Genomic DNA, 25647 nt, shown 5'->3' on the forward strand with positions numbered 1-25647 from the left:
TTTAATAAGGAGAAGTGCAAAGTCCTGCACGTAGGAGGGAACAACCCCATGCACCTGTACAGACTAGGAAGTGACTGGCTAAGCAGCAGCTCTGCAGAAAAGGACCTAAGGTTTGCAGTGGACAATAAGCTGAATATGAGCCAATAGTGTGTCCTTATTGCAAAGAAGGCTAATGATATACTGGGCTGCATTTGTAGGAGCGTTGCCAGCAGATCAAGAGAAGTGATTCTTCCCCTCTATTTGACACTGACAAGGCCACATCCGGAGTCTTATGTCCAGTTTTGGGCCCCCCACTACAGATAGGATGGAAGTAGACAAATTGGAGGTCACCAGAGGTCAGCAAAAATAGTTTGGGGGCTGGAGCATATGACTTGTGAGGGGAGTTTGCAAAAACTGGGCATATTTAATCTGCAGAAGAGAAGACTGAGCGGGGATTTAATAACAGCCTTCAACTCCCTGCAGGGGGGTTACAAGGAGGATGGAGCTGGACTGTTCTCAGTGGTGGCAGATGACTGGACAAGGAGCAATGTGCTCAAGTTGCAGCAAGGGAAGTTTAGGTTAGCTATTAGGAAAATCCCTCTAACTGGGAGGGTAGTAAAGCACTGAAATAGGTTATCCAGAGAGGCTGTGGTACCACCATCCTTGGAGGTTTTTAAGACCTGCTTAAACAAAACTGTGGCTGGGCTGATATAGGTGGAGATGGTCCTGCTTTGTGAAGGGGATTGGACTAGATGACTCCCTGAGGTGCCTTCCAAATTTAATTTTCCATTATTCCTAATGTTCTATGATGCTGCTGTATTATGGACTATTTAAGATTGCAAATCAGAGAAGTTCTAACTAGCAAAGAAGGGAAGTCTTGGAATGGTTTTCCAAGCCAAGTAGTCAGTGTTTAAAAACCCTGAATCATTTTAACATTGAACTGGACGGCTAGGGACAGACATTACACATACAACAGTGTAAGTCATCATAAACTGGTTTAAACCTGTAACAGATCAGAAGTTCAGTGCACATAAACCAATTTCAAAATGGTTCAAACTGGTTTAAGATAAACTTGTATAAATGTAGTATCAGACTTAGCTGACTTGGGTCAAACCGGCTTATGAAACTTCTGCTTCGACCCCTTCTTGGTTTAAATTAAATCAGACCTCCCAGCATCCCAGCATGCTTTCCAGCCCTGGGCTGGTTTGAGCTTTCTGTTCCAGCAGAGAAGGGTTGGCAGGGACTGCTCCCTCCCCACCCCCTCCCCAGGCAAACCCAGGCTAGGGGCTGGGCCCAGGGAGGGGGTGCTTAAACTCCTCTTTCCCTGGTTAAACCCCCTTTCCCCTGAGTACAGAGATGCCCTGCACTGCTAAACTTATTGAAACACAGTGCTGGCTGTGACTGTAGACAACAAATCCCAGAGGTACCTGGAAGCAGAAAGAGGAAATGATGAGCAGCCCTGCAGTGGCCTGTTGTTGTGATTCTGGACTGCAAATCCCAGAGATCTTCGGGGCAGCAGGAAGAGGAAGTGAACACACAGTCCATGTAGCTAAGTGCCAGATAGCCATGCTCTAGCGCCCCCCTCCCCTGGCTTCTGGCCTGAGCCACTGCAGGCATGTGGCTGCATATCCAAAATCGAAAGTGAATGTCTGTTCAGTTGTATCGCATTTTAATTTCTGCAGTTTAGACTAACCCACAAAGACTGAATCAATTCAGCCCCGGGCTTTTTGACTGTTTGTAATTAGCCAATAAGTTCATAGAAGGGATACTCTGATAGGATGACACGTCTTTGGTTCAACAAGCAATGAGTGTGATATGTGAAATTATGGTTTTCAATCCCTATGTTGGGGTATAGAGATAATTCTTTTGTAACATGATGGTTTTCTGGTAATCACCGGCTTTGGAGATTTTGCTGGTCACTTGTAGGGGCCAGATAGGAATGGTTTTCTCCCTCATAAGTGCTATTGGCTTCTGGAGGGATTTTTGCCTTCCTCTGAAGCATTGGGGTATTGCCCATAAGTAAAGCTAGGAAATGTTGATGGAGGTGCAATGATGCTTCTGACAGTTCCTGTGTAGAGGATCTTACTCTTCTGCTCAGGGTCATACCTTCTGCCAAACTTGACTTCAGAAAGGAATTTTTCTTCCAGATGTGATTGTCATGAGCTGTGGGAGGTTTTGCATTGGCAGTGCCATAGTTCCCCCTTCTCTTATCTACAGCATGTTGTAGAATATTCTTGATGTTGCTGGGTTTGCGTCCTTCAGTTTTATTTAAGGATTTGGGGAGGTAGTTTTGGTTTGAAGTCATGCTCTCAGGGGTCAGCGGTTGCCTTCAAATGCAGGGACTGGATTTGATAGTCCATAAAACCCCTCGCCGTCCTACTGCACCTTGGGAACAGAACATCCTTTGTTCTATTCTTTCATTATCTGGAATTTTTTTTGGAAAAGCATGGTGTCGTGGATATTTTATTATAAACTCTGCTGCTTTTTGCCCCAGAAAGGTTCCCAGTATTTGCATTGCCTTGAGTAAGATGTAGTGGAGCTTTGGAAAAGCCTGTTCTATCCAGTTATGCACCTCCAACTACAGACCTGTAGACACTACTAGCAAGAATGGGATTGAGACACTACTAGCCCTTAAAGGGAATGAGAATATCATTGGATCTGCTCCTTGCTAATGTGCATCTGAGTAGTTCCATTAAGGGTGTCAGGCATGAGGGGGCCATGGATAGTTTAATGACTGCGAACTGTGTGAACATCAGTGGAGCTCTGCCACATTACACAAGTATCTGACCCAGTGCATTTGGCTTCAGTGTTATAGGCATTTAAGCAAGGTTAGACTTGGCCAGTCAGAAGATAAGAAACAACCATGGAAAACCCAAATTAGTATGTAGCAAAGAAGTGTGGCACCCGGGGCAAGCCCGCAGCAGCAGCCTGCCCTCCCCTCGTGCACAGATCCCCCATGCTTTCTCAGGAGTGCATGCAGTGGTGAGAGCCAGCCTACCCCCATCCCACACCTCCCCCAAATGAGCCGCTCACGGCTCCATCCCGTGTCCTACCCTAGCTGAGCAGCACCTGTTGGTGCCCCTTTGCTTCAGTGCCTGGGGCAGTTGCCCTGTTTGCGCCCCCCCCCCCCCCCCCGCTATGATACTGATCCAAATACATGACAGGAAGTGGAGACAGGGTTAGCAGATACTTCCCTTCCAAAGAGTCTTAAAACTCCACTCCTGGTCACACATTGATACTCAGTACAGGCAACCCCAACTTAGCACTTTTAATTGGCTCCTGAAAAACTGTGTTAAGTGAAATAAGTGTTAAGCGAAACCGAAAGTATTTGACAACCCAAGTTGGTGACTACAGGCATTTTTAATGTCTCAAAATGGCGACTGCAAGTGTTATAGCGAAACTTGGTGAGCGCTAAGTGAAATTAGGTATTAATTTAAAATGAGCGTTATAGCAAAATAGTGCCAAGCGGAACAGCATTAAGTGGGGGTTGCCTGTATATGGAGGCACTTTTTACAAGAGAATTGGGGCATCTGCTTTGCTATCCTAGGCAAATTTTGGTTTTGGATATTGCTGGCTCTCTAAGTTTCAACTAGCAGAGTAGTCATTACCTGCCTTCAACTCATGCCCAGATTTGCTATGCAACATTTTAAAAACTGCCAGAAGTAGGTGGCTTCCTTCCAGTGCTGGGAAAATTAATTCTCCATATAGTGAATTAGTAAATCAAATTGGACATTACTGCCTTGAAAGTCACTCTAGAAATGTGAGCCATTATCACATGTCATTATAAATGATGTTAAAGCCAACCAAAAATGTTGAAAGGAACATTAATGTTCCAAACTCAAGCATCCAAATGTTAGGAAATGACACATTTCAGGCTGCTCAAGCAATTTTGCCAAGAGCCGTGGAGAGCCAGGAGGAGCAGTTACAGTGAAAGTCCTTTTTAGACCCGACGGACCAGGGTTGGCGCCTCCTCGTTCAAGATGGATTTTTTTGGCAAACTGAAGTGCCACATTTTCACAGATCTCTATGGAGCACGTGCAAGCTGAGGTTTTGCATGGGTTAATACCTTAGCCAAACTGAAATGGATTTTTCCAGAAACAGTAAAACATGCATTCCCGCCAACAGAATTACCCCTGCCCCTCCATATACACCAAATTATGAGCCTCCAGCATAATTGCATGGAGGGAATTGACTTTCTAAATGAAAAGTAAGAACTTTGCCTGCATAGACAAAATGCTGAGTATCTATTATTTTAGTCTCAAAAAGGGCTGCATCATTTTCAATGAACTTTAATTTAATGAATCTACCTAAAGCAAAATTCTGGCACTGAAATTTTCATCCTGAATGACTGAAGTTGTCCAGGGTAAAAGCAACTGAAAATTGGACCTTGTAAGAGAAAGTATTGGAGCACTCAAGACCATACTCATGGAGGATAACAAGCAAACTGTAGGAACCAGGAGAAACTTAAGAACGAAGAGGGAACTTGAACAGGACCGCTTCAAGGGCCAAGAAGTGGATGAGCAGAGACACTTGTTGGAGAAATCAGCTAAGTAGCCCACAAGATCCAATTTCATTTCTCAGGTGGGAAGAAGCAACAACAAAAAGTCATTTAATAAACCAAGGCTGTAGCCTTCAGGTTGGTGTGGGATGGCCTTTTCCTATTGCTAAAATCCCCGGTATTTTTCTAAATAAGCGGTCTCCTTCCTTCTCATTTCCATAAACCAGAAAGTGCTTAATAATATTATTGGCCTTTTCCAGCCACTCCGCAGAAGCAGTGATATTTAATAGCAAATTCATGGTTAGTCTTTAAGGAAGCTTTACCATAAAGGTCACACCACATTTGGTCAATACATTTTAATTTGTACATGCTTTAAAGGTCATAGTCCTCAGCTCCCTTTCAGGAACACAGTCTGTTTGTTTCCTTATCAGGAGCAATTGTGTACAACACGACTCGAGGACTGTATCAAACACATCAGAATATAATAGCAATAATAAACACTGGGAGCCTTTTATCAGGAAGTTTTGTTGGTTTTTTTTTCCCCCCATAGTTTAGTTTTACTCTAGACAGTTACTATGCTGGAGGTAGTAAAAGGGCTTGACCCTGACATGTGCCGCAATTTCAATGGGAATTGCTGGATCGAGAAAGATGGAAGAATGTATACATGGATTTTGTTTCTCTGGAGCAAGTGCTTGAGTGTGGCAGTCCTGAGACTGCTGTGGATATGATGTAGGCATACCCTTGCTTGCATCAGTGGGGCTCACATCAATGAGAGATACACCAGTGTTAATTAGGATTCCTCAGCATAGCTCTTAGATTTGAAGGCCAGGTCCTCTGGCATATTATGGCAGCGCTGAACCACTTAGGCTGCCCTAAAACGTGCTTTCCTATTTCTCAGAGGACCTCCCCTGTGAAAGGAGCTATTCCAGCTCTACTCCGAAGTCCATAGTGCCTCATTCAACTCCTGTTTACAGTTGTGTAAAGAAGGCAAGCTCCACAGGAGTGCTGGTGAGACACACAACGTTGTTTTCTCACCCCCCAGTCCTATGCTATTGGTCAAAGTTGCATGGTGTCAGATGCCGGTGGCTGTTTGTACCACATGGATGTCAGTGGTGCATAATGGTATAACTTGGAGGCTCTCCATCTGTGGCTTGTGAGACTTCAGGGATGGTCACATCCTGCTCTGCTCATGTGATTAAAGGGGAAGCATGTCATGGGACACTGGATGCTAGGTGAGTCCCGGTATAGTAACGGTTGAAAACCATTGGTGGAACTGTAACTAATATTTGCCCTGATGGCATAGGCATATTCACATAAAATTCACATTGAAATACACATAGAGCATGTCTACATGAGATGTTTACTGCGAAGTAGACTAATTAGCTCTACAGTAAATGCTGCACGTCTACACAGGCTCCCGTATTAGGCTGGAGTAAACTAATTCACTCTGCAGCATAGTACTTGTAAATATACTAGTACTTTACATATACACTATTAGTACTTTACTAGTATGCTAATTATTTCATAGACATTAGGGCTGGAAGGGACCTCGGAAGATCATCGAGTCCAGCCCCCCGCCCAAAGGGCAGGAACTCAGCTGGGGTCATAGGATCCCAGCAAGATAAGCATCCAGTTTGCTCTTGAAGGTGTTAAATGTAGGCGCTTGAACCACCTCCGGTGGCAGGCTGTTCCAGACCTTGGGGGCTCAGACAGTAAAGAAATTCTTCCTTATGTCCAGCCTGAAACGATCTTGTAGTAGTTTATGATTATTAATTAGCTCCACAGTAAAGCATTACAGTTTACATGTACACCAGTGCTAGAGCACAGTAGATTAATTAACTGCTCCATAAGATAGTACTTGTAAATACAAGTACTGTCCTACTGCAGAGTCTTTTGCTGCACAGCAGTATGGATGCTGCCTCGGCTGGCTGGGCCCCAGCCAGCCCCTCCACAGCGTGCTGAGCTGAAGGGGAGCAGCCCTGGGCTGGCAGGCTGACCCCCAGGGCCCCATGCCAGCTGGGGCTGCTCTGACCTGGCTCAACATGCTGCCGTCCCGAGTGCACATTCAAATAGCACACCCAAGAACTTATTGCTCCAGAGTTATTGCTTCACATTAATTGCACGTGTAAACACGCCCCTACAGGGGCGGCTTCTTTCCAAACAGACCCCAGATTCATTTTCCAATGAATAGCAGGAACCAGCATGGGGTCATTAGTACAATTCAAAATGAACTTTAAAGTCAGAGGGAAGCAGCGTTGTGCTAATTCATTTAACATCTCAAATCTTCTGTATATACATTGCAGTATGAAATTAAACTGTATTTTTTTTCTCCTGCAAGAAAGGCAATAACTACTTGAAAATCAACCAAGGTGGGTTTTCAGTGCCCCACAGAGGTGCTTAGATATCACAGGTGGTCATTTGATTGTTTTTAATCTCACAGTAGTCCTGTTCTTTGCTAGACAGGTTTCGGGTTAAAAGAAAGAGAGTTGTTTATTAGGGATAAATATTTAGAGGTTATTTTTTTCAAAACCTCCAGTGTCACCAATCAGAAAGTCTTTTAGTATTCCTGGAGGGTCTCTCCCTCTGCATCCCGCCTCTCCAAATTCCTCTTTTCTTGGTCTTCTTTTGTCTTTCCTGGGTGCATGTACATGTGTGCTTTACTGCAGAGTACAATAATTAGCTCCACAGTAAAGCATCACAATTTACATGTGCGCCAGTATTAGAACATAGTGGATTAATTAACTCCTCCACAAGCTAGTACTTTTGGGAACAGTACTATTTTATGGCAGGGTACTCACATGCAACCAAATGCATGTGTAGACTGTGATGGGCTGGCTAGGGCCAGAACTTCTCCCTGTAGCACCCTCATGCCCAACCAGCCAGCCCCTTTGCCACCTGATGCCGCCACTCAGAGCCAGTCAGCCCCAGCCTGCACCGGTGCATGGGATTCTTCCATCCTAAGTGCAGGGCTTTGCACTTCTCCTCATTGAACCTCATGAGATTTCTTTTGGCCCAATCCTCCAATTTGTCCAGGCCACTCTGAATCCTAGCCCTGCCCTCCAGAGTATCTACTACTCCCCACACCTTGGTGTCATCCGCAGACTTGCTGAGGATGCACTCAATGCCATCTTCCAGGTCATTGCTGAAGATACTGAACAAAACCAGCTCCAGGACCGGAGGCACTCCACTTGATACCGGTTGCCAACTAGACATCAAGCTACTGATTACTACCCTCTGGGCCTGATGCTCCTGCCAGTTTTCTGTCCACCTTACAGCCCATTCATCCAGCCCGTACTTCCTTAGCTTGCCTGCAAAATGTTGTGGAAGACTATATCAAAAGCCTTGCTAAAATCAAGGTAAACCACATCCACTGGTCTCCCTGCATCCACAGTCAGTCATCTCATCCTAGAAGGCAATCAGGTTGCTCAGGCATGACTTGCCCCTGGTGAATCCAGGTTGACTGTTCCTAATCACCTTCTCCTCCAAGTGCTTAGAAATGGTTTCCTTGATGATCAGCTCCATGATTTTTCCAGGGACTGAAGTGAGGGTGACTGGGCTGTAGTTTCCTGGATCCTCCTTTTTCCCTTTCTTAAATATGGGCACCATGTTTGCCTTTTTTCCAGTCATGCAGGACCTCTCCCAATTGCCATGAGTTTTCAAAGATGATGGCCAGTGGCTCTGTAATCACATCAGCCAACTCTCTCAGCACCTGGTGATAGCTAAGATGTGCTCCAAGCACTTTCCTTTCATAGAGAAGTAGCAGTGCAGGGGGGACAGGTACAAACTGGGAGGATCCATACAGCTCTTCAGTATAACCCATTCCCTCTTCTGCACTCACCCCCATCCCTGGCAAATCTCTTGTACCAGGGGCTGCAAGTAGGAACAGCAATGAGAGAAGGATTTGGGGCAGATAAATTTGACTAATGAACAACATTCAGGAACAGCAATCTCGTCCTATAGGCCTGTTCTCCTTTAGAGCCCACGACAGATAGGAGCAGTAATAGTGATGATGCCGTTGTCTGGCTCTAAGCGGAGAGAAAGCATTGACCATGGAACCCTGCAGATTAGAGAGAGAAAAGCCCATGACCGTTCATTCCCAGCAGTGAATTAAAATCCCATGTAATCTTTCCATTAGCTTCTGACTGCATATTTTCTTGCCTATTTAAATATGGAAATAACATCAGTTTTCCCTGGATTCATTCACGCTTCAGCCCAAGCAAGCTTTCGGAAAAGCCTTAGCAAAAAAAAGGGGTTTATTTTTTCTTTTTTCTTCTCAAACAAGAGAAGCAGAAGCAACTGTATTTGCTTAGGGATGTCTTGCACACTGGCTGCTCTTTTGAACTCAGAACCTCAGCAGCTTTTAATGGTTCTAATTACTTGACTATCTGTTGTGGCATAATCACACACACACATACACATACACCCGCGCGCGAGCGCACACATACACCCACAAATATTAACCTTTCATTTCCTGAGATAATATATTCCAGGCTGTAACATTCCAGGCAGCAACTTGTTTTGTGAAACAGCACAGCAAATGATTATTTTGAGCTCACCTCTCCTATCAATATGAGGTGGTTTCCACTCAAGTCCCCAGACAGCTTTATCAACTCCTTCCCTGCTTGTTGCTCTTCACTATTTCATACGAGTATTTAAAAGGGCTGTCAGGTTTTAAAACCGGCCATATCTATGGTATGTTAGTAATAAACCCTGAGACCAAAGCAAAATAACTGCTACTGGGCATATCTACTTGTTCATTAATGCGCAGTACTTACTGTGCATTTAATTTAGTACTTGTATAATCAAGTACTGAATAAATGCTCATTATCAGCGTTACTGTGCAGTAGCACCGTTGAACACCTTTTTAGTGACGCTACTGTGCAGTTGCCTAATAATACTGTGCAGTAGTTTACTAGCACTGTTTATGCTGTGACGTTCTCCTGCACAGTATTATTAGGCTACTGCGCAGTTAGCATCTTCTGTAGACACACCCACCGATATGCTTTTTGTCCTTTTGCTCACTTTTTAATGGCACGTGTTGTTAAAAATTGTCAGTTTCAGCAAGCACGTCCTTGATGATGCAGTAATTATAGTGGTCTCAAAACAGACTGGGCCAGAGTCTTGCCTACATCGTAGATCTGTGCTTTTTACACCTGGCCTATGTGATCGCCAGATTAAGTCAATGAAATATCAGTGCTAAAGGAGGTGCTGCTTCTAGGAAGTTGGAATGATGCTTTCTATCATAAGCAGTATGTATAAAGGTGAGATTACATGTTAGACTTTGTGGGTGCTAACTCTGAGGAATATTAGTCTGTGTTAAGGTTAACTAGAGCTAGAGATCAGACACGCATTTGGGGTTAATACCCTCTCTAGTGTGCACTGCTCAGACCTGCTGCTGCAGGGCTGGTGAGCAGGAGCGTGACTAGGGGCTGTAAATCAGGGCTGTAAGTCTGCTCCATGCCTGCTCTGTTTGCTGGCTTTATAGATGCAGTATAGGCCAGGAAGGAGGGGGGAAAGGACCCTCCATCCTACTTGGATCATTCCCACTGCCACCCATCTGTCCCCGGATCCCTCCCTCTGCCCCATGATCACTCCCACCCCTCAATTAGCCCCATCCACCCCCAGATTACTGCCCTGCCACCTCAATCAGCCTGAAAGCACTACTGGTGGCAGGACCAAGGGGAGGGTTTCCCTTCCCTGCCTCCTCCCTGGCTCCCTGCATCCTGTGCCACCTCCATGCACCCAAATCCAGCCCCCACCAGGCCTCATAGCTACCTAGAATCTCCTTGCTCACCCACCCCCTCGTCCCAACCCCTCTTTCAGTGGTGGGCAGCTGGACCTAGGTGCTTAGGGGCAGCATGGTCTTCAGGGACCTCCCAAGAGCAGGCGGAGAGGAGGATCCCCCCACCGGCACCTCTGCCACTCTTGGGCTGATCAGGGCAGCAGGGCAGTTATCCAAGGGGGAAAAGGGCAATGAGGGGGCGCAGGGGGGAAATGGGGTGCCAGGGGAGCAATCTGCAGGTGAAGGGGGTGATTTGGAGGTCCAGGGGGCAGAGGATGCATCACCTTGGCAGCTTCTCACCCACTTGTTCACTTCCTCTTCCTCCCCCCAATCTGGCCTCCTTTTACCTACTCCCCATGCCCTCCTCCCCTGGCTTTTACCTTGTTTCCCATTTATCCTTTTTTCTTCCCTTCCCACTCACCCCATCCCTACCCACCTGTTGTTCAACAGTTCCCAGCGGTCAGTCCAGGGCTGCAGAATCCTAAATAACAGCTAGTCTACCTGGGACAAGTGCCTCCTGGGATATTAGAGGGCTGCAAATTGGTGGTTTTATCTCAGGTAAACACCCAGCTCAAAGACAATCCTCTCCTAAAGTGGAGTAATTTTAAGATGCCTAAAGGGCACTAAACACTTGTTATTGAGCCTTAATGTGTGATTATTCAGATTTTAAGTGCCCTTAACAGGATCTGATTGTAATGTGCAATCTCACCCTAACTTTGCGAGTCTTAAGCCATTCACATTGATGTTTTTCATGACAGATGCCTGCCTTCAGATTTCTTTTCCCCCCATTATTTTAAAGTTTCAGCTAAAATGGTTCAGCCATTTCCAAGAATAAGATTAAGGAAAGATATGATGTTCTCTCCTTCTCTCCTGCTCGCTCTCATCAATCCATTGCAGGATTGTTTTAAGATCATAGAAGAACATCAAAGAAAGCATCAGTCCAACTTCCTATAAGCAGCATCTCCTTTAGCACTTATATTGAAAAACAGGGCTGGAAGAGATCTCAACAGATCATCTATTTCAACTCTGCTCCAGACAACATTGTCTGATGGTGATTCCATAATCTCAGTGGTTGAGGTGCTGCTCTTTTGACCAAAGTTTCTAGCTTGTGAGTGGGTGCTTTGTATTATAGGGTGTGTGGAAAAGGCTAAAGTAGATCTTTTTATGTATCTTATGGGACAAATGTTTATTGTACGTTTGTGTGTGATTGCATCAGGCTGGATGACAAGAGGTCCTTCCCGGTTTTTTTTGTCCATGATTTAAAAACAAAATCCTTAAAACTCTCTTGCTGTCCATCTGTAGCACCTCTATGCAAGCTTTGAAACAATGCCATTAAAGTGGGCAGGAGAGAGGTACGTATGTTTCAGGGATGAACCTTTTGACATCCCTCTGAAAACACGGTGGAATTGCATGTTCTGGGGAAGGAGAAAATCTCATTTTGCTCCACCTGGTGTAGATACGCATTACAATTCGGTGTGTCACGTGCTGAAGATTCTGTCTGCACCAAGCATGCTTCACAGCTCAACGTGCCTTGGCACTGCATGTGTTCAGTCCTCCATAAACAATTAGACTTGCTCTAACCTAGGGTTGCAGGAGCCAAGAAGTTTGCCTTCAGTTGTCCGTCCAGACAGTTATATGCCACTGTTGCATCAAACATGGGGACTAAGACCCGGGGCACTGTCTCTCCTGTGTTCTCCATGCTTCCGGTACTGGGACCCTGCCAAGTATAGGAGAATGAGAACAGAGTGTGAATAGAGGAGAAAGTTTAGGAAACATGACCTGTGAGGTTGAAGGAAGATATTTTGTTCGGTCTAGAACAGGGATAGGCAACCCCTGGCACAGGTGCAAGAGCGTGGCACTCAAAGGCATTTTGCTCGGCACGTGCGCCTTGGGGCGGAGGGCGGGGAAGGGGCCAGGGCTACACTGCCCCAACAAGGATCGGGCCCCTTGTGGCTCCCCCGCTATCCGAGCCTGGCACTACAATGGCTTACAAGTCAAGGTCGCGGGTGTTCAAAAACGTTGCTGGCCCTTGGTATAGAAAAAAGACAACTGAGGGTGGGCAGGGGATTATAAATAACTATCTTCCATTATGCAAAAGGTTGTTTCCTGATTTTTCTCTATGGCCACTGGGAGAAGGGGAAGAAGAAATCAGCTTAATTTGGAGCAGTGAAGCTGCAGGCTGGATATTAGGAAGACCTGGCTACCTGATAGGGTAGTAAAACCCTGAAACGGGCTACCTAAGTAGGCTGAGGAATCTCCTTGCCTGGAGATTTTCAAGAATAGTTGGACCAACAGACATGGTCTTAGATAGACTTGAATCTATCTCAGTGCAGGAGGCTAGATGAGATGATCCCTTGATGCTTTCCTACATTTCTAGGATTTTGTTTTCTATGACTATCCCTAGAAGAAAAGCAGTCATTGTGTGTTAGAAAAGGTTTGGATGATGGGGGAGATATTTGGCATGAGGTCGCTGATTGAAAAGGGAGGGTGAGATTAACCACTAAATAGCTACCCTTTTACCAGATGAGACAGATGTACCATCAAGATTAAATAGTAATAGCATATGGAGAGGGGAATGGGTATTCTTCTGGCATTTCCTAACACTTGAGCACTTCACGTTTCAATTTAATCATTCTTTTAATGTAAAATAATGCAAGGGTGAACCAGCACTGGGAACTATATGGTTCATGGAATAGAAATTAGAGACTAGGAGTCAGCAGAGTGACAGAGAGAACAGCCCAATGGAAGGCCTTTGGGGAGGGGTAAACGTAAAAGAATAGGAGTTGATATGGGATTGCAGTGTTTTCTGAACAAACGAACAAAGCTTGCATTCAGATGGTCACTAGGAAAAAAAAGGAGATGCAGGAAGCTGCAAAGCAGGAAACCTGCATTTGACTTGAACATTAACTTCCTCAGATGAAATCACAGTCCACTGAAATCGAGGGGAGTTTTGCCTTTCATTGCTGTGGGGCTAGGATTTGGGCCCGGGGTCTTCGGTCATGAAACTGTGGCGCCGTTCTCAGTGATGTCAATGGTGAATGTATTGAAGCTCAGTGAACCTGAGTCTGACTGAATGTGATTTTCAACTTGCTTACCCATATGACGGGTTAAAATGGCTAGAAAAAGGAAAGCTAGCGGGAATCATGTCAGCTTTTATTTCTAGGTTGCCTTTATAGAAAAGTAAGTTGCTGGCGTTCCCCAAGGAGGGGCGCTGCGTGGTGGAGCATCTTGGGAGAATGAACCATAACTTCCTTCCCAAATGGAGGTCAATAGCCTTGCTAGGTATGCCACACAGTCAATTAAAAACAAGCTATTAAAGGCACAAGGCAAGAGGAAAGAGATTGAGCCTTTGCTATATATCAACTGCATTGTAGTAACTGCCATGCACGTGCTTTTCCCCCACGGTAAATGAAAGCTAATCCACAGCAGCTTAGCCTGGGTAAGCTACTGTAGTCTGTCTTTACTGTCTAGCAGGAGAAGAGGAGTTACCACGGAGAAGCTGATTCATGGCACAGTTCCCCCAGCCCCCCTTTGCTTCACCGTGTTCAGTTATTCACATGCTTATGCCCTAAGATGCTGTTGCCAAACTAGCATTTTCACAGTCCTTCCCATTAAAACCTCCAGCATGAGGAATGGGGGTGTGGAAAAGGAAACAGGCATTCACCCAGTCTCTGAGCAAGTGGCTCTCAACCTTTTTGGACTCATGGCTCCCCTCGGAAAATGCCAGCTCTTCGCCTTCGCTTGTTTTTTGACAAGGGACGAATAATAGACGTTTTCCTATTGCAGAAAATTCAAAAAGACCCTAAAAGGTCCATATATTTTTATCACTCTGGATTCCTATTCGAAGTCCGGGTTTATCTCATGAATCCTGCTGGCACACCTAGCAGTTCTAATGTTGCGTGGCACCCTGGACAGGATCTCAAGGCGCGCCGGGGTGCTGCAGCACCCTGATTGCAAATCACTGCTCTAAGTTGCTGGGAACTTATCAATATTACGCTGGGTAAAGGGAACCTTTTTTTTTTTTTTGCCAGCATAATGGAAACAAAGGCAGCTCTCCACTTGAACCATTGCTGCCTGGTGTTAAGAGCACTAAGCTATCTCACATTAACGGCTCTGGTCTCTCATGTTATACATTAAACTGAATCAGGTCTCGTCAGTGCTGGAAAATCCCAGCAACTGGAGTGGGCAGCTCCGCAGGTACTATTCTTCCCTTTGTATAGGTATTGAATCAAAGACCATAGCCCATGAAAGCAGGCAGAGTGCTGATAGAGGTCCTAGAGGACGTAAAACTGACACCCTGATGTTTTGGGATTATTGAAGACGCAATACTTTTTTTTTTTCTTCTCCCCCCTTCCTCCTGCCCAAGATCAGCAAAGCTAATTCTAATGCAGAACCAGGATAAATGCATTCTGCTTGCTTAAAGTCCTGCAGTTTCAATTAGGACTGATATTCTTCACTTCCTGCCCTGAACTATTGTTAAATATTGCTATGCACTATTAAACAGTTGACAAGCCCCGTCCCAAGGATGACTGTATTTTATGGCATGTGAAAGGGTTTCTGTACACGCTATTAAAATTGCAAAAGTCCTTTGGCATGTGAATGCAGTTTATGCATCCATCATTATTTATCTATCGCTCTGTATTCCAAGTATACCGCGGCACGTTAAAATTCTGGAGCTAATATTGGCATATGGTCTCAAAGTTCAAACTGTCATCACAATGGAGTGATCTCTTGCCTTGAAATGTGAAAGAAAGGGAGAGGAGAAATAAGGAAGAAAATGCTGTAACTCCTCAGACTGATTATAAAACCAAGAAGGAAAGCATGCCAAATCGACAGAGTGGTGTTATAAAGGGAAGAGGATCCATTATTGTAAGTTGTCAAGCAGAGCTCATAAAATGTAAGTTAAATATGAGAATAAGCTGCCCGACACTGCTGCATACTCATCCCGATTCTGGTTTGAGTTTTACACTCATTTTTCACTGGTGAGAATGACTCTACAAGGGGGAAGACAGCTTTGCAACTCTGCAGACTTTTAACAATGAAGTACCCAGGAAGGGAAGTTTTGGGATTGCTGTTGTAGGTGTTACCGAAGGTCTTCAAAACGCACCGGTTAGGAAGGTTTGAGAAACATGAAATCATGCTGGCTGTAGTCCACTGACATCCCTACTGATACAAAAGACTTTATGGGTCATCCTAGGACCAGAGCTGAAGAAGACAGCAACAGGAGAGTCCTTGTGATGTTTAAGCAGAGAAGAAGTTCCCTTCCTTCACTTGGAATTAATTAAGGGTATAAAGGTAACCAGCAGGATGCAGCAGACCCTGTAGCTCGTGTGCTCAGCTTCTCGGTACACATTTGGTTCAGTTCCCCCCTTGGAAGTGACAGCTCCTGGTTTGGAGTGTCAGACTCCATCAGCGTCAGTCTCTGTTAAGGGATGTCAGGAGCTGAGTATTACTGGTCATGTCAGAGTCCCTCCTTTTGGATGGATGGTGCATGCAATCAGGATGCCGTCTGTGATACCACACTTAATCTGAGCCTCCAAGAGACTCCTAGCAACCTCATTTTTATAATAAAGAGACTGCAGGCTTCAGCTCTCAGTGCCCGAACTCAGCCAGGATCCTTGTCTCCAAACAAGCCTAAGCACTAGTGTCCATGAGCATTTAGTACCCGGCACTAACCATGTTATTTGTGTAGATGGGACTGGCATGAAAAAGAGGCTCTAGTTCAGTAAAATATATTTGGGGTGCCAATGACCCTTTTATACACCAGTCAAGCCAATGTCATGTTACATTGCATGAATTCTAGTTCTCACCAGGTACGTCTGCGTCAGACGCTTACTGTGCATTGGCGTAACAACGCTGTGCAGTAGCATGTCAGGGCAAAAACCGTGCTAATAGCGTACCGTGCAGTGTTATGAGGCTAATGCACAGTAAGCGTCACCTAATAACTGTGCGCCAGTGCTGCTGCCCGGTAACTTTAGGTACTGTGCATGTATTTATACTTTATTAAAGGAGTACTAAACTAAATGTGCAGTATCTAAGGCGCATTAATGAATGTGTAGACGCACCCACCAATTACTAAAACAGCTTTAGGTGACATCATCCACACTGAGTTCTCACCAGATAGTGTGACCCTCCTACTAGTTAAGAGAGCCTGCTGACCAGTTCACTCAGATCCTGTTTTGGTCTTCTGTACCAACCAGCAATCACTTCTCTTTCCATCAGCCTTCGAAGACACCAAGCTAACTTTCCCAGCACTTCCACTTACTCAATGTATGGGATGTGTAATTCCAGTCTTGGGAGTACTTTGGTTCATGCTGCTAGCAGGCCTCTGTGTGATTTGTATATTCACTGATCGATGGTTGTTCTAATCCATACGGCAGCGAGGCCTACACAGAATCACAGAAAACGGGGGATGCGGGTGGAAAAACTAGGGGATGTTAAAGAAATAGGAGGTGTCTTGAATCATCTGGTGTTTTCCCATGCATGATCACAGAAAATAAGTTGAAAAGTATATGATGACCTGATGAAAACTGAAGCTTCTCAGCCAGAATCAGGGAGGCAAGTCAACTTGTAATTTCCTTGAATATGTCAGAAGGGAAATTCCTTCTCAAAATACAAGGCAGAAATTAGGTATGATTAAAGAATTTGACCCTGCCCAAAGAACCAGATCCCATTAGTGTGTGAGTAACAGGAATGTGACTGAAGGGTATGTGAGGTCAAGGTGAACACCTTCCAGACTGTTTCAGGAGCCAGAGATACTTCACTTGGCTACCCCAGAGATTTCAGTACTTTGAGATAGGAAATGTCAGTAAAAAAGAAACTGGGTTTTTGGCGGTAGCCATGTGGGTCTAAGGACATAGGCAGGCAAGGGTTTTTTTTCATATTAGGGTCGGAAGGGACCTCAACAGATCATCGAGTCCAACCCCCTGCCATGGGCAGGAAAGAGTGCTGACCCCAGCCAGGTGCCTATCGATCCTCCTCTTAAAGACCCCACAAGGAGGGGAGAGCACCACCTCCCTTGAAGCCCATTCCAGATTTTGGCTACCCTTACTGTGAAGAAGTTCTTCCTGATGTCCAACCTAAATCTGCTGTCTGTCAGGTTTTGACCATTGTTCCTTGTTACTCCAAGAGGTGCCCTGGTGAACAGAGCATCTCCAATCCCTTGCTGCATGCCCCTAATGAATTTGTAGGTGGCCACAAGATCACTTCTCAGCCTTCTCTTGTGGAGGCTGAAAATGTCCAGGTCCCTCAGTCTCTCCTTTTAGGACCTGGCCTGCAAACCCTTAATCATACGAGTGGTCTCCTCTGGACCCTCTCGAGGTTGTCCACATCCTTCTTGAAGCGTGGTGCCCAAAACTGGACGCAGTACTCCAACTGCAGTCTGACCAGTGTTGCATAGAGGGGAAGTATCACCTCCTTGGATCTATTTGTTATGCATCTGCTGATGCACGATAAAATGCAGTTAGCTTTGCTGGTGATTTCATCTCTCTGGTGACTCGTGTTCATCTTGGAGTCCACTGTGACTCAGAGATCCCTTTCCGCTGCCGTGCTGCTGAGCGAGTCACCTCCCAGCCAGTAGTTGTGCTGGATATTTTTGTGCCCTAGGTGCAGCACTCTGCATTTGTCCATGTTGTACTGCATCCTATTGTGTACTGCCCACTTTTCCAACCTGTCCAGGTCCACCGGCAATTGTTCCTTATCATCCTGTGTGTTGACTTCACCCCACAATTTAGTATCGTCCGCAAACTTGGACAGAGCACACTTCACACCCATATCCAAGTCACTGATGAAGACATTGAAGAGAACAGGTCCAAGGACTGAGCCCTGCGGGACCGCACTGCCCACATCCTTCCAGGTCAATACCGACCTGTCTACTACCACGCTCTGGGTGCAACCCCCAAGCAGATTTGCCACCCACCGGACTGTGTAATCATCTAAGTCACAGTCTCTTAATTTATTTATCAGAATAGGATGAGATACCTTATTGAAGCCCTTCCTAAAATCCAAGTAAATGACTTCCACCTCTACTTCTGCATCTAAGCATTTCGTGACCTGGTCATAAAAAGAAACCAGATTAGTCAGGCATGATCTACCTGTTACAAATCCATGCTGGTTGCCCTGCTGCATTATTTTTCCCACTGGACTCACATAAATATGATCCTTAATAATTTTTTCAAAGACTTTTCCAAGGATAGAGGTGAGACTAACTGGCCTTTCATTACTGGGATCCTCCTTCCTCCACTTTTTGAAAATAGGGAGCACATTGGCTCTTTTCCAGTCCTCCGGGATCTGACCCAAGCACCACGAGCACTCAAACAGCCGTGCCAGCGGTTCTGCTATGACAGCTGTGCCAGTGGTTCTCTGGATAGATGTAATAACTTGTATTAGACCAACTGTGTAGTTGGGGAAAAGCTCTTTGCAAGCTTTTGGATGCAGTCACCCTTCTTCAGGCAGAACAGCAGAGACTTCCTAAGCCTGAAGAAAGGTGATTGCACTCAAAAACTTGCAAAGAACTGTTTTTCACCAGTAAAAAAGAAACAAATATTCAAGTGTGTGGATGGTACAGAGGTGTCAAAAATAGGTCCTTCTGTAGGCCTCCTGTAACAGAGTGCTTCCCAAACTTGGTACCCTCGATCTACTCACCCACGGACCTAAGTAAATTAAGATACAGGCAGTGAGGACCTTGGATGTTAGCAGGTGTGGCTAGTCCATGAGAGACACCTTGTCAATGATGAAATGGAAGCGTAATAAAGTCTGCAGAATGAGATATTTAAAACTGCAGCAGTAGTTTTCCAACTGATAGCAAGCTCAGTACAATGCCAGGAAGCACAAAGCATTGAGGCTTTGAACCAGGGATAAAGGAACACCTTGGGACCTGGAAGCTAACACCCCTGCTCCTGCCTTTTGTTTTCAGCCCAATCTGCATACTTGCAGAGCAACCTCAACACAACAGAAGTCCCTTGCCCGAGAGAACCTTTCTATCACCAGTCCCCCTGTATGTGGAGTGGGTTGAACGATTATGTCTATGTGATGCTAGCTGGGTGGTGGACACAGGAGTAGAGATAAGCATTGTCCGACTGACTGTGGATCAGGGAACAGGAACAACTGCCTGATGAGAGAGGTTATGGATAACGGCATTCTTACGGCTGCAGAAGTTACTGAGTAGACCACATTGACTTATTCTTCAACTGGAGGCATCAAGGATCCTAAATATAGCTCTTGTGCCACCCCTTAATTTAAATGGATATCAGCGAGTCTGAATGCATCTTTGCCTGTTTAGCAAGCAGCCTGTATTTTTAGCTGATCGTATTTAATCATATAATTGTGCTAACACGGACCTCTTTTGCATGCCTGAGGCAGCCTTCTCCCAACGATGCAAAGACAGGCTCGATGTGCCCTTCTACAATGAAGACACTAACCAGCACTGAGAACAGCACTTAAAATGTGGGGCAATAAGAGTTGAGTATGGGGCATGGGAGACTGGGGCCTCCTAATATTGGGGGGCACCAGCGGCTGATCGCCAACCGGGGAGAAGTGCCGCCGGCGCTTCTCTCAGGGGGGGCACAACCAATCTCGGGCTGCATGTGCACCCGTGTGCATGCCCTACACATTGCCAATGGCAATGGGTGATGGCTGGAGCAAAGAGGAGAGGACCAGGAATATACCTGTGCATTTTGAAGGATGGGGGGTTTTGGGGGTTGTTTTTTTTAAATGAGGAGAGTGTTCAGGGGCTGCACAGAAAGGTGTCTCAGTGCTGGTGAGGAGGTAAGTCCCTTGTATCTGAACATCTTGATTAAAGTACAGCAGTATTTCTTGACACACTTCCTCTGCCTCTTTGCCATTAGCCCACACCTGTACTTATCTCTCTGTTTTTCCTCACTTAGAAACGAGCCAGGAAGATGAAGTGCTGCCTTATCACCGCTGGCCTGACCTTTCTGCTGTTTGTTGTCATCATTATTGCAGTCTCCATCAAACGCTGATCCCACTGACTTCCACAGGTAGGAGCTTGTGGCTGACTCCTGAGCATGCGATGCACCTGAAAGATAGGAGAAAGCCAATGCCTTGGGGAGCAGGCTGTGACTAGTGCAGTGCAGCTTCAATTTGCTAGTTCAAATCCAGCCCACGTGAGTTAGGTCCAAAATGCATCACTCTTAACTGGATCCATGGAGACCTGTATGAATGTGCAGGCATCTTATTAGTTCCTAGTAGATTGTACCTTCTGGCCTGCTGCCCAGTGGGACTGCGGTTGAGTTTTCCCAGGGATACGTGAAGCTGAACTGTCCTCTGAAACTGGAACCGTAAAACCCCAGGTGCAGATGGCTTGCTACTACTGAGCAAAGTCTACTCTAGTGGATATGAGCACAGTAGTTTTTTCCATCCTTGACTAAAGCTCAAAATGTTCAAGGCCCCTGAGGCCTTGTCTATATTGCCTGTCTGCTGAGTCCAGGGCCACCATGGAGAAAGATGCCCCCACCCACTCACTCCTGTGCGGTGAATACTAAATCCCTGAAATCAGGCAATGTAGCCTTAGAAAGGCCCTGAGCCAAGTACCAGGCTCTCTATCTTAAGCACACCTGTTTGGCATGCACTCAGGCCACTGTACGCCAGCCACACTTCTTCATTTCTGGGCCTTGGCATATATGAAGAAAGCCCGCGTGGGTGGACATGCTGCTGTCAGTCAGTCCTGAACTTGGCATAAAGGTGGTGTAGATCTGACCTGGGTAACACATTCTTTTTATCCCTTATGTTAGGTTATTCTTGGTCTGTGACTATACAAATGATAATGAGATCCCCAGCAGGAAAATTAGTTAGCCTCCCATCACAATTTTATGCGCTTGGGGAGGTGATCCTAATGACTCAGTGTAGCCCTAAGAAAAACTAAGCACTCTATTTCCCTATCATCTTTCAGTTGTTGAGCAACTAACGACCTAGCTCATTAGATACTCAACCACAGTACCAATAAAAATTAAAAATTGCATTAGATTATGTTGGATTCAGTCCAGATATATTACTTTATTTCATCTTGCCAATTGACATCTGATCATTATGTAACACTGCTCATCCAGAAATATCTCAAAACACTATCCACACTATTGCATTTGCCATAAGTTTGTCATCATTTTCTTTTGGGTGGGGGGTTGTTAATTGGTAACTTTTAATGTAGGAATTAATTGTATTTTCTTTTTTATAGTATTTCACAACATTGGTTGGAGCAGGGCATGCATATGCAGAGGGAAATAAGTTTGGTTGGAGCAGGGCATATTTAAACATTTTCAGAAACAGGTTTTCATTTTGAATTTCTGTGGCCTGAATATATACATGCGCTTGTGTGCATGCACACACACATGCACATGCATGTGTGTGTTTTTCTGAATTGCAATGCAAATTCATTTTGAAATTTCCCGTGTAATAGAAATGATGTGTTCTGACCAATTGTACAAGCTGTGCTAAGGAAACATCTAGTTAGGACTTCCATTTTACATCCTATCAAGAAGAGGCAAGTTAATGCTGAACCACTAGCTCTAGCACTGAGACGCAGAGAAAAGAACCACCGACTGAATCATTCTTGGCTTTCCTCCCATCCCAGTACTGATTGTTAGACCCTTGCTTCCTTGCCGTTTTGTTGCTGATTTCAGCACCGTCTTCAAGGTCTTACTTCAGCTTTATCTCCTGACTATAGCTGGTGGACTGCATCTTGTTCTTCTTACACAAGGAATCATGTATCCTACACACTACCCTATTGTTAGGAAACTGCTTGCCTAAGCCTTTTGCAATGTTATTTTTAATATATCATTCTGCCTTGTGGTCAGCAGCTCTGCTGAAGCCACAGATTAAAGCCCTTATTCAGCTGCAAATCCAATGCTCCCCAAGATCCAAATACAGTAACCCTAACACTGATGGGACCAAATTTTTTTAGCTTTCAGTTTCACAGCCCATGATGATGATCATAGCCTTGAGCATTGCTACTCTGACTATCCAAGGGAACGACGTGATTTTGTTCTACATCTAGCCAGTCATGAATTTATAATCACTTCTGTTGTACAGTCCCTTTCACAACCCTGATACTACCCCACAGTGAACAGAGGTCCTCCTTGGAAGAAAATAAGCAGGTCCTTTCAGCAGATCAGATAAGACAGTGGTAGAAGGGATACATCCCCTTTGGCTTTGCGTGAAAAGTGATGAGACCGTAGCTGCTCTTGTGAATTTTCTAAGCAGTGGTGATGCCATCGCTTCTTCAGCTCAGGGCATGCAGAAGGACCAGATGTTTCATGTGAGAGCTCTAAACTCTTACTGACACTTTGTAAAGCACCTATCATAAGTATGTCACTTCCTCCCCTGGAGGAATCTTGTCTGAGGACAGAAAGAAAAGGCATCTATTAAGGATAAAGAGAAACTCCTGGCAATAGATGCTTGTTTGTTGGTTTGCTTGTTTGTTTGATTCCACTTCCCCGTGCCCTCGGGGAAGGAACCAGGCATTTTGGAATTCAATTGCTCATATTACAACCATGTCGCAGCTGCTTTCCTAGCCAACATGGTGCACCCTCAATGAACATCTTAAAGGAACACTATCACACTGACTAGCCAAAAGATTTCCTTTCCAGAACAATGACTTTCTTTTATAACTGTCAGGACCCCAGAAAGTGAAAGTGTTTCTGTATGGCCATGGTCCACTATGTCCATTGATAATCCCTCTTAGCTGAGGATGGTTGTCTTCCATGATTGCTTTATCTGTGGGTCTGATGATAGCTGCTGAGGCCAGTCTGGGATTGACAGACTCTGTTGCAACTCGGGCATGTGTTTCTGTGCTGGGTGGGTGGCTCAAAAGTTGTTGATTTGGTCCACGGCACGCTATTTCTCCACTCCGCTTTTCTAGAAAAAATCAGAAACCTGATTTTCTAGACAAGACTATTTTTTGTGGACTCCAGTAAAGCTTTCTATAATATTTCTTACTGGAAATTTTTTACTGGAAATTATTAGTAAAGGTGGAGGAGATGGTGAGTGGTACAAGAGCTGTAAGCTGAGAAGGAACTGGCTAAACGAGAAGGTATAAAGAATTGAGATGGAATAGAAAACACCTGATTAGATCGAATTCCTCATGGTTCTGCCTGGGAATGACGTAGTATAATATTTTCATGAATGACCTTAGTCCTAAAAGTATAAACATGCCAATGAAATTTGCAGGTGACACAAAACGAAGAGGCATTGCCATTACAGTGAAGAATTGGAATGTCATGAAGGAAGAATTAGATGAATTCAAGGACTGAAATAATAGAAACAAGGTGAAATTTAATAGTAGAAAGTACAAAGCCGTGCATTTAGGGAGTAATGACAAGCAGGTCTATTATAAGCTGGCAGTCATCAGTTGGAAATGACTGAAGTGGAAAAAGACCCAAAACATTACTTGGTAACAGGTGGTTATGAGTCTCCAGTGTGCTGCAGCTATAAGAAAGGCAAATCTAATCTTAGAAGGCAGGGTAGACATGCACCTTGCAGACTAATTAGATCAGATATTCATAAGCTTTCGTGAGCCCAAGCATCAGATGAAGTGCCTTCTGCCTGACTTGACACCAACATAGCTAACTACTGCTCTCTGCTCACATATGAGCCTAGGCGAGGTATGTCAAGTAAAGAGAGGTAAGTACTAATGCTGCCATACCAGGTAGAGATGAGGCTTCTGGAATCCGGTGTACGATTCCAGTGACCCACGTTGAAGAAAGATGAATTCAAATGGGGACATATGGAGAGAAGGGGATACTACGATGATGAGGGGAATGGAGACCCTGGGTCATCAAAGGAGATTAAAAGACCTTGGCTTGCTTATTCTAACAAAATGAGGGCTGAAAAAGACTATGGCTGAGCTGTATAAATACATGATGGGGGTAAAGAACAGGAAGAGAGATGAGCTATTTAAGCAAAAGGACAATGATGGCACAAGAAGTCATGGGTATAAACTGGCCAGGAATAAATTTAGACTAGGAATTAGAACAAGGTTCCTAAGCATCTTAAGGTGTGAGGTTAGGGAACAGCTTTTGATCGGAGTAGGAGGGGCAAGAAATGTAATTATTTTCAGAATGGAACCCAAAAAGTTTAGGAAAGGGATTGTTTGACATGGGCGCTGTGACCGTGAAGGAACAGAGCTCATAATCCAGGAGACCCCTTTCCGTCTTATTGGCTACGTTTCTAAACTGCTTTAAGGAAGTGGTTCCCATCCTTTTTAGACTCGAGGCACCCCTGAGAAAATGCCAGCTCTTAGCTTTTTTCTTAAGTTTTGACTATGAAAAAAAAAATAATAGGCCAATTCTTCTGTTGCAAAGACCTCAGACAAACCACAACAGGTGGCAATGGTTATGACACTATGGAGTCTTATTTGAAATCCCTAGTTTTAGTTTATGAATCACGTGTAGTTGTTCGCCCACCTAACGGTGCTAATACTTCATGGCACTCTGCAGTAGCTGTAAAAGGATCACGCAGCATCTTGGGGTACTGCACTGCTTTAGGCAAACATAAATCACCCGGCTCAGTACAGATATATCTAGGTAAAAATGCATAACCTGTGTTTATTCCAGAAGTCAGACTGGGGAGCTACTGGTCTCCACTGGGTTTACAACTGTGAATCAATTTATGACTATAAGGGCGGATGTAATTATATAAAATAGCCTTCCGTTTTTCAGCTGTTGATTCAAATTCTGTCCAGATCCATAACGGCTGAAATGTTGTTGGCATCCGATGCCAGTTTGAGGGTCTACATCAAAACAAGTCCAGCGACTGTCCCCATCATTGTTGCAAAGGGCATCCTTGCGAATGCTGTCTGGCGGCACACTCTTTCTTGGTTTGTCTCCTCCTCCATGCAGCCTCGCTTTGTGCTGATCCGGATCTCAACTTCCCCGAAGGGCAAGGAGCATCAGGATCCAGCATTTTAGCTCTGGTCCTTTTACACTTCACCTGGCCCTCAAGCGTTAGGGAACAGTTAATTGACACACCTGCTGAAATCGCGTCTTTCCAGAGCGGCCTCTGTTTCTCATAGCCAGGGAAATTGTTTCACTGTTATCCTGAGCGTGCAGACTCCCTCCCTGATCCTAATGTGAGACATTCATCATCAGCAATTGCTTTGACTCGGATTATATTTTCCTCCTCCACAGTCACAATTAGCCTTGCCCAGTCTGTATAATTGATGCTCTGTGTAAGTGCTTTCCTTGTGCACAACAGAAACACCGAGGCTAAGCCAGTTGTTTTCATGTTTCCTCCTCAGGTTTGTTTTTGCATGCTTTCTGATCTTGGCTGTATTCCTCAGTACCTTGTAATCTGTGATACCCATGTGTGCTCTGCACTGGCCCCCTGCATTGCAATGGGAATAAGAAAATCTTCTGTTTTTACTGCCCATGCAGCA

At 45.0% G+C, this 25647-nt stretch overlaps 1 protein-coding gene across 1 annotated transcript in view; it reads left to right on the top strand.

Moving 5' to 3' along the window:
* Positions 1-25647, top strand: part of TSNARE1 (t-SNARE domain containing 1) — a gene marked incomplete at its 5' end in the record, with an annotated part of 667552 nt that overhangs the window by 555221 nt on the left and 86684 nt on the right. Inside the window, one exon of the mRNA XM_059723464.1 lies at positions 20144-20257. Within this exon, the coding sequence (XP_059579447.1) occupies positions 20144-20239 (96 nt within the window). The remainder of the gene's footprint in view (positions 1-20143; positions 20258-25647) is intronic.

Source organism: Alligator mississippiensis, chromosome 3 (genome assembly GCF_030867095.1).
Source record: "Alligator mississippiensis isolate rAllMis1 chromosome 3, rAllMis1, whole genome shotgun sequence".
Taxonomy (NCBI): domain Eukaryota; kingdom Metazoa; phylum Chordata; order Crocodylia; family Alligatoridae; genus Alligator; species Alligator mississippiensis.